Here is a 9,755-nt window from a genome sequence, read left to right as displayed (position 1 = left end):
ACAGGTGAAGTAACTGAGACACAGAGAAATTAAGTGACTTGCCCAAGGTCACCCAGCAGACAAGTGGCAGAGCTGGGATTAGAACCCAGGTCCTTCTGACTCTCATGCCTCTAAGCCATGTTTTATCCGGTTCTTCTGCACAAAAATGTTAGCGACCTGACTTCCATTCAGAAAGTATACATTCTCTACCCCATAACAGCCGAGGGCAGCATTTCCCTAAACTCTCTTCAGGCGAAAAGTCCTGGGTCGGAGGCAATTTTGTTTCCCTCAAGCCAGAGCTGACATTTGGTCACCATCACCGTTCCCTACTCAAAGGATCCAACAGAAGCCCCTAACTAAATGCCTATTCTAACCTTCAGGAAAGAGGCTATTTATCAGTGGCAGGAAGGAGGCCACCTAAGGCTCCCTGTAAATTGTTGTACAAATCTAAATGTGTGTAGCTAACTCTCTCCCCCAGTGTTGTTTTTCAGAGACCATCCCAGGGTATAAGAAAACAGGGATAGTTTTAGTTCTCTCTCAGCTTGTTGGGGGGTGAGGCAGGGCCCTTCCCCAAACTGCCCGGCCCCTTCCCCAGAATTTGGGGGAGGAGATAAAGGGAGATGCTGTGGAAATCTCTTCCTTGCCTGTGACCCAAGCAGCTTAGTTTAGCCACATGGCATAGCCTGTTCCAGTTAGCCCCTCTGGCAGGTAAAGAGTTGAATCATACTGCCGAGTTTTATTGTTGGGAAAGGGAGGCGCTAGGGCCCAGAGTTAGGTGGTGGCTTTGTTGTTTTATTTTTTTTTCCCTCTGACCACAGAAGCTGTTACGCACTAATTTCCTTTAGGGCTTGTGATGAAGTCAGTAAACCACAGCTCTCAACAGGCAGTATTCGAGAGGCTTCTCCCCTGCAGAATCTCAGCCATGATGCGCGATTGACATGTCCTTCTTCGACCCTCAACAGACTCCCTCATCTTCTGACCAGTATGGAACAGAGGGAAATTCTGCAGAACTACCTGGACGGGGCACGGAGCAAGATACTCAACAGGGAAGAGTTTGCCAGCGAGTTTCTGGTGAGTCAACTGCAGGCTGCTTCCTGAGTTTGGTGCTTTTCCCAGCATGTCTGTGAGCACCAGCTCACTCGAACGTGGATGTTCAGTTATCAAGTTCCTTGACTAGCGTTGCTCACTGCATCGTTTCACCAAAATTCTCTAGGGACTAAGTGAAGATTAGGCCTCCAATTGGGCATTTTGATGTCATTCTTTCTCTTGGACTACTGGGTCCTGGGGAGCGGCATGGTCTGGTGTAAAGAGCATGGGCTTGGGAGTTGGAGGACCTGCATTCTTATCCTCGTTCTGCCTCTTGCCTGCTGTGTAACCTTGGGCAAATCACTTATCTGCTCTGTGCCTCGGTTTCCCTGTCTGTAAAATGGGGATTCAATACCTGATCTCCCTCCTATTTAGACTCTGAGCCCCATGTAGGACAGGGATTGTGTTATTAGTAATAATAATAATAGTATTTGTTAATCATTTACTATGTGTCAATCACTATTCTAAGAGCTGGGGAAGATAAGACATTGCCCGACACCATGTTTCACTTGGACACGTAGAGCTATTTGGTTTATTGTTTGAAATCGCTTAAACTCTCAGGACCAGGAGGCAGTATTCAAGGCCCCGTCCCTCCCTCCTAGCTGACATCTGGGAGAGGGTGGCCCAGCCCACATGACTAAGCCCTGAGGATTCCTCTTTCCAAGGATTCTTTATTTACTTATCTCAAAGTTGTTGTTTTGTGGACTCCATTTATGTTTCATCGGTCACAATTCACGTGCTTGTCCTTGATGAACCCAGGTCGGCCAAAATGAGTGTTTTCACTGTGCAATTTGCCCAGAACTTTGTTAAGGAATTAGGAAACGTTCACCCAACAGCGCCAGCCGGTCGGACTACAGTATGCCGCGGTGTTGGAAAAAATGGCAGGGGCATTTCTGCACAGGCGGACCATGTCGAACTCTGCAAGATTTTTGTAATGTGGGATTTTATGAGAAGGATATCCCTCCATTCTAGAAACTGGGTACAGCTGTCTTTCTCCACATAGATTGTGAGCTCTGTGTGGGATAGAATAATACTGTACCTTTCCTAACACTTCGCATCAACACAGTGTTCAGCACATACTGTGCGATAAATTCTACAGCCAATCCAAACTAACCAGACTTGTATTAAGCCAAGATCAATCAATCAATCATATTTATTGAGCGCATACTGTGTGCAGAGCACTGTACTAAGCGCTTGGGAAGTACAGGTCGGCAACACATAGAGACAGTCCTGAAGGAGCCAGTTGTGTGGGAGTCTCCAGCTCTATATTCCTATCAATCAATCAATCAATCATTTGAATTTATCGAGTGCTTACTGTATGCATATCACTGTACTAAGTGCTTGGGAGAGTGCAATGTAACAGTTGGGAGACATGTTCCCTGCCCACCGTGAGCTTCCCTTGTGGGGAGAAGGCCCAGACTCCTCTGCTTGGCAATTTCTGGTGCTTAACCCGTTGGCTGTTGGACAAGGAGAAGCTAAGGTTTCTACTCAGCTACACCACAGTAATAATAATGATAATAATAATAATAATAATAACGACTATTTATTAAGTGCTTACTATGTGCAAAGCACTGTTCTAAGCGCTGAGGAGGTTACAAGGTGATCAGGTTGTCCCACGGGGGGCTCACAGTCTTAATCCTCATTTTACAGATGAGGTAACTGAGGTCCAGAGAAGTTAAGTGACTTGCCCAGTGTCACACAGCTGACAATTGGAGGAGCCGGAATTTGAACCCATGACCTCTGACTCCAAAGCCCGGGCTCTTTCCGCAGTAGCTTAATTTATCATGAGGAATGGTGTTGAGTTTACTGCCTGAGCCCCCCAGTGAAGGGGACAAAAGGGGAAGGAAATAGTGAGTGGGAAAGCAGTAGGGTACATGTCTCCCAGGCTGGGACCTTTCCGGTCCCACAAACCCTTGCTTCTCCTGAGAGAAGACTCAACCCCCAGACACTGGGGAAAAGTTGAGATCAGCGACAGTACCACCCCCTGGTTCCTAGGCCCCCAGTTCTGAATGATTAAGTGGAACATCACCGCTCACCAATTCATTTCCTCCAGTGGAAAAAGGCAGCAGCTGGTCTTGGCCCCAGCTGACATATCCCGAGGGCGTTAGGTTCAGCTGGGGATTAGGTGCCTGGGGAAAGTGGGTCACCCCAAATCTACCCTTTAAATGAAGCTTCTTGCACTGTCTCCCAAAGGTGGGCGCTTACTGTGTGCAGAGCACTGTTTCTACTCAACGCATCTCACTCGCTCCCCTAACTCCCAGCTCTAGATCACCTGCACCATCCGCCTCCTTCGCTCTTACGCTCGAGCCACTGAACGCTGATAGTGGAAATCTAAACATCAGGCTGACCTTGTCCACTTCAAGTTTGTCCTTTCTTGCCTTAACTCTGCCCTCTCCTCTGCCTGGCAAAACTATTTCTCTTCCCTTATTGACACCCATACCCATCACCCTCATCAGTTGTTCTGGACATTTAATGCCCTCCTCAGGCCCCCTGTCCCCCCGCCTCCCACATCCCTCGCCCCCGAAGATCTGGCCATCTACTTCATTAAGAAAATTAACACAGTCAGGTCTGAGTTCCCCAAAATTCATTCATTCAATCGTATTTACCACCCATCTCCGCTCTTCTCAGCCCCCTTTTCAACTTTCCCATCCTTCCCAGCAGTATCTTCAGAAGAGATCTCCTGCCTCCTCTCAAGTCCCACCCCCTCCACATGCATATCGGACCCCATTTCTTTGCACCTTATAAAAACTCTCATCCCTTCCTTCCTTAACTACTATCTTCAACCACTCACTCTCCAATGGCTTCTTCCCACAGCCTTCAAACATGCCCACGTTTCCCTATCCTAAAAAAACCTAACTTTGACCCCATAACCCCCTCCACTTATCACCCAATCTCCCTCCTACCCTTCCTCTTCAAACTCCTTGAGCGAGTCGTCTACACTCGCTGCCTCGAATTCCTCTCTTCCAACTCCCTCCTGGACCCCTTCCAATCTGGCTTTCACTCCCTTCACTCAAATGAAACCACCCTCTCAAAGGTCACCAATGACCTCCTTCTTGCCAAATCCAACAGCTCCTACTCCATCCTAATCCTCCTCGACCTCTCAGCTGCTTTTGACACTGTGGACCATCCCCTTCTCCTCAACACATGTTGTACATATTCTATTTATTTTATTTTGTTAATTTGTTTTGTTCTCTGTCTCCCCCTTCTAGACTGTGAGCCCACTGTTGGGTAGGGACTGTCTCTATATGTTGCCAACCTGTACTTCCTAAGCGCTTAGTACAGTGCTCTGCACACAGTAAGTGCTCAATAAATAGGATTGATTGATTGATTGATTGATCTCTCTGGCTGTTCATTCTCAGTCTGATTGGAGTCTGCTTCTCTAAAACAGACCACCCCCTTCAAAGCTTTATTAAAAATCACATCTCTTTCCAGAAATCTTCTTCAACTAATCCCTCATTTCCCCTACTCCCTCGGCTCCCAACCCCTAACTGTAGGGGTCCCTCAAGGTTTACTTCTTGGTCCTCTTCTATTTTCCAACTACACTCATTCCCTTGGAGAAACTCATTCGCTCCCATGGCTTCAACTATCATCTCTATGCGGATGACACCCAAATCTATACCTCCTCCCCTGTTCTCTCACCCTCCATCCAGGCTCGCATCTCCTCCTGCCTTCAGGACATCTCTACTTGGATGCCCTCCTGCCACCTAAAACTCAGCATGTCCAAGACAGAGCTCCTTATCTTCCCTCCCAAACCCTGTCCCCTCCCAAACTTTCCTGTCACTATGGACAGCACAACCACCCTTCCCATCTCACAAGCCCACAAACTTGGTGTCATCCTTGACTCCGCTCTCTCATTCACCCCACGTATCCTATCCGTCACCATATCCTGCTGGTCTCACCTTCACAGCATCGCCAAGATTCGCCCTTTCCTCTCCATCCAAACTACTACCTTGTGCAATCACGCAGTCTGTCCAGACTGGATTACTGCATCAGTCTCTCGTCTGACCTCCCAATCTCCTGCCTCTCCCCACTTCAGTCCATACTTCACTCTGCTGCCCGGATTATCTTTCTACAGAAACATTCAGGGCACATCACCCTCCTCTTAAAAAATCTCCAGTGGTTGCCTATCAACCTCCGTATCAAACAAAAACTCCTCACTATTGGCTTCAGAGCTCTCTACCACCTTGCCCCTTCTCTCCTTCTTTATCCCAGCCCACACACTCCAATCCTCTGGTGCTAACCTTCTCACTTTGCCTCGATTTTGTCTGTCCCACCGTTGACCCCTGGTCCCACATCCTACCTCTGGTCTGAAACTCCCTCCCTCCTCAATCTGCCAAATAATCACTCTTTTCCCCTTCAAAGCCCTACTGAAGGCTCATCTCCTCCAAAAGGTCTTCCCAGACTAAGCCTCCCTTTTCCTCAGCTCCCTTCCCTTCCGTTTCACCTCGACTCACTCCCTTTGCTCTTCCCCCCTCTCCCCACCCCACAGCACTTATATATATATGTATACATCTATAATTCTATTTATTTATATTGATGGCTGTTTACTTGTTTTGAAGTCTGTCTCGCCCCCTCTAGACTGTAAACCCGGTGTGATCAGGGATTGTCTTTTGCTGAATTGTACTTTCCAAACTTTTAGTATAGTGCTCTCCACACAGTAAGTTGTTCAATTCATGTGATTGAATGAATGAATGAATGAATGAACTAAGTGGTTGGGAGAGCACAATACGAAAGAGTTGGTAGATAATGTACCCTGCCCACAGGGCATTTACAGTCTTGCAGGGGAGACAGACATGAAAATAAGTTATGGATATGTACATAAGTGCTGAAGGTGGGGTGAATATCAAGGGCTTACAGAGCCAAATGCTTAGGTGATACAGAAAGCAAAGGGAGTAGGGGAAATGAGGGGTTAGTTGAAGAAGGTTTCTGGAAAGAGATGTGATTTTTACTAAGGCTTTGAAGGGGGTGAGGGGAAGGGGGTGGGTCTGTTGTTAGAGAAGCTGTGTGGTATAATGGATAGAGCATGGGCCTGGGAATCCACCACCTGTTGGCTGTGTGACCTTGGGCCAGTCACTTTACTTCTCTGTGCCTCAGTTTCCTCATCTGTAAAATGGAGATTGAGACTGTGAGCCCCACGTGAGACAGGGACTGTGTCCAATACAGTTTGCTTGTACCCACCCCAGCGCTTAGTACAGTGCCTGGCACACAGTAAGAGCTTAACAAATGCCAGAACTATTATTATGATATGAAGTGGGAGGAGAAGAAAAATTGATCCAGTATCAAGGAGCTTGCTGTAGTCCAAAGTCTTATGGCCCAGTCAGCCAGCTCTGACCTAGAGGAGAGCAAAGCGGTTGCCAGGACAGGGCACTGAAAGTGTGTGGGAAGGCAAAGATGTCCTGCCAACTCCACGTCTTTGCTGCCCATTTTTCCTTCGGCACTGCTGTCATCCACGTAATAATAATAATAATGATGGCATTTATTAAATGCTTGCTATGTGCAAGGCACTGTTCTAAGCCCTGGGGAGATTACAAGGTGATCAGGTTGTCCCACGGGGGGCTCACAGTCTTAATCCCCATTTTACAGATGAGGTAACTGAGGCCTACAAATTAAGTGACTTGCCCAAAGTCACACAGCTGACAATTAGCGGATCTGGGATTTGAACCCATGACCTCTGACTCCAATGCCCGGGCTCTTTCCACTGAACCATGCTGCTTCTCATATGCATTTGTGATGTCTGTAAGTCCCTGATGCTTCAGGCACTTAAGCCTTCTCAATCTTTGATATTTATTGAATGCTTACTGCCTGTAGAGCAGTGCTCTGCACACAGTAAGCGCTCAAAAAATATGATTGACAGACTGTATTAAGCACTTAGGAGAGAACAATAGACTGGAGTAGGTAGGCTATTTCCCTGATACTAAGGAACTTATTGTCTAGAGGGGGAGACAGACATTAAAATTAAATTACAGATAGGGGAACTAGAGTGCAAGGATAATTACCTAAGTGCTAGGGTGTGTATTCCTTCATTCATTCAGTCGTATTTATTCAATCAATTGTATTTATTGAGCACTTACTGTGTGCAGAGCACTGTACTAAGCGCTTGGGAAGTACAAGTTGGCAACATATAGAGACAGTCCCTACCCAACAGTGGGCTCACAGTCTAAAAGGGGGAGACAGAGAACAAAACCAAACATACTAACAAAATAAAATAAATAGAATAGATATGTACAAGTAAAATAAATAAATAAATAGAGTAATAGATATGTACAAACATATATACATATATACAGGTGCTGTGGGGAAGGGAAGGAGGTAAGATGGGGGGATGGAGAGGGGGGAGAGGAAGGAAGGGGCTCAGTCTGGGAAGGTTTCGTGGAGGAGGTGAGCTCTCAGTAGGGCCTTATTTATTGAGTGCTTACTGTGTGCAGAGCACTGTACTAAGTGCTTGGGAGAGTACAAGTTGGCAACATATAGAGACGGTCCCTATCCGACAACGGGCTCACAGTCTAGAAGGGGGAGACAGACCACAAAACATCAAAGTGCTTAAGGGATAAGCAGCCAAGTGCAAAGTCAAAGGTGAGGGGAGGGCAGTTAGGGGAAAAGAAGGCTTGGTCAGGGAAGGTCCCTTGGGGGAGATGTGATTTTAGGGGGGCTTTGAAGGTTGGGGAGAGTGGTGGACTGTCAGATGTGAAGGAAGAGGGAGTTCCAGGACTGAGGGAGGATGGCGGCAAGGAGTCGGGGGCAGGATAGATGAGATCGAGGTACAGAGAATCAGCTGGCGATACAGGAGAGAAGTGTGGGGGTTGGATCGTAATTGGGTTGAAAAGTAGCATGGCTTGAGAAGCAGCATTGTGTAGTTGCAGGAGCACGGGCCTAGGAATTAGAAGACCTGGGATCTAACCCCGGTTCTGCCACATGGCTGCTGCGTGACCTTGGGCAAATCACTTAACTTCTCTGGGAGTCAGTTACCTCATCTGTAAAATGGGGATTAAATCCAACTTCCCCCATTACTTAGACCGTGAGCCCCATGTGGGACAGGGACTTTGTCCAATCTAATTAACTTTTATCTACCCCAGCGCTTAGAACAGAACTTACCAAATAGTAAGTGCTTTACAAGCCTTCATTCATTCATTCAGTCATATTTATTGAGTGCTTACTGTGTGCGGAGCACTGAGCTAAGCACTTGGGAGAGTACACTACAACAATGAGCAGACACATTTCCTGCCCACTACGAGATCACAGTCTAGAGATGGAGAGACAGGCATCAATGTAAGTAAACAAATTACAGATATGTATGTAAGTACTATGGGGCTGGGAGGAGGGAAGAACAAAGGGAGCAAGTCAGGGCATCGTTGCTGAAGAAGAGGAAGTGGGGGCTCTTAGTCTGGAAAGTCCTCTTGGAGGAGATGTGCCTCCAATAAGGCTTTGAAGTGGGGGAGTGTAATTATCTGTCAGATTTGAGGAGGGAGGCCATTCCAGGCCAGAGGCAGGATGTGGGAGAGGGGTCCACAGTGAGAAGGTTAGCATTAGAAGAGCGAAGAATGTATGATGGGTTTTAGTAGGAGTGTAGTGAGGTGAGGTAGGAGGGGGCAAGATAGTAGAGGGTTTTAAAGCCAATGGTAAGGAGTTTTTAATATTATTATTATTGTTATTATTATTATTATTATTATTATTATTATTATTATTATTATTGATGAGCCAGGTAAAGCAGGAGGGAGCAAGCTAATTGAGTGCCCTTCTCTCCTTCGCTCTTTGGCTCTCACGCTTGCTTTGTGGATTTGCAGCCTCAGTGAGACCGGGGAAAGGAAGAGAGGAAGCTCCTCCTTTTGCGGCCTGATTTCATCTGGGACTTAAGACATGTCTTAAGACCAACCTGTGGTTCCAATCCCTGTGTCCCTGTATCCCCTCGAAAGGGGACTTTAGGGATAGCTGTATCTGCCAACTACACCTTCCCAAGTGATCCACGCTGAACACACTCATCATCCTTGGCCTTTTCCCAGAGATGAGTAGTGTTGACTTGGGAAACGCTACCATTTGCAAATATTCCCCTGTTTCTCTTTCCTCTTTACTCTTCCTGACAATGTCCCTCTCTTCCCCACACCCACTGTTTCTTTTGTTTTATTCGCATAGAGCTTCAGAAGTACAAAAGCATTCTGAACTCTTTTTATGCAATTTCCTACTTCCTTTCTATGTTATTTTTCACACTGGCTTTTCCTTACTGTTTTTGCTTTTTTATGGCAGTTTAGGTGGCACTCAGAACTCTTGAATATGAAATCTTAGATAGACAATCTGAGAGCAATTGTCTACAGCTGCTGAGCATTCCAGGGCTCCTGAGCGCTCATTAATTCATTCATTCGGTGGTATTTATTGAGCGCTTACTGTGTGCAGAGCACTGTAATAAGCGCTTGGAAAGTACAATTCAGAAACAATAGAGACAATCCCTGCCCACAGTGGGTTCACGGTCTAGAAGAGGGGAGACAGGCATCAAAGCAAGTAAAGAAGCATCAACAGCATCAATAAAAATAAACAGAATTATACATTGTACATATATACACAAGTGCTGTGGGGCAGGGGGAGGTGGGTAGAGCAAAGGGAGAAAGTCAGGATGATGCTTAGGGGTGGGGAGAAAAGGCAGAGGAAAAGGCTCAATTCTGACTCCTATCTGACCGGCAGGACTGGTGAGGGGACCCCAG

At 46.7% G+C, this 9,755-nt stretch overlaps 1 protein-coding gene across 1 annotated transcript in view; it reads left to right on the top strand.

Moving 5' to 3' along the window:
• The first annotated feature begins 931 nt into the window (after positions 1-931).
• Positions 932-9,755, top strand: part of PTPN22 (protein tyrosine phosphatase non-receptor type 22) — a 53,716-nt gene continuing 44,892 nt past the window's right edge. The window contains exon 1 of the mRNA XM_038749305.1: positions 932-1,050. Coding sequence (XP_038605233.1) covers positions 964-1,050 — 87 coding nt within the window. The 5' untranslated portion in view covers positions 932-963. The remainder of the gene's footprint in view (positions 1,051-9,755) is intronic.

This window comes from Tachyglossus aculeatus, chromosome 7 (genome assembly GCF_015852505.1).
Source record: "Tachyglossus aculeatus isolate mTacAcu1 chromosome 7, mTacAcu1.pri, whole genome shotgun sequence".
NCBI classification, from domain to species: Eukaryota; Metazoa; Chordata; class Mammalia; order Monotremata; family Tachyglossidae; genus Tachyglossus; species Tachyglossus aculeatus.
The sequence above is the reverse complement of the archived record's forward strand: the minus strand, read 5'-3'. Positions and strand labels throughout refer to the sequence as shown.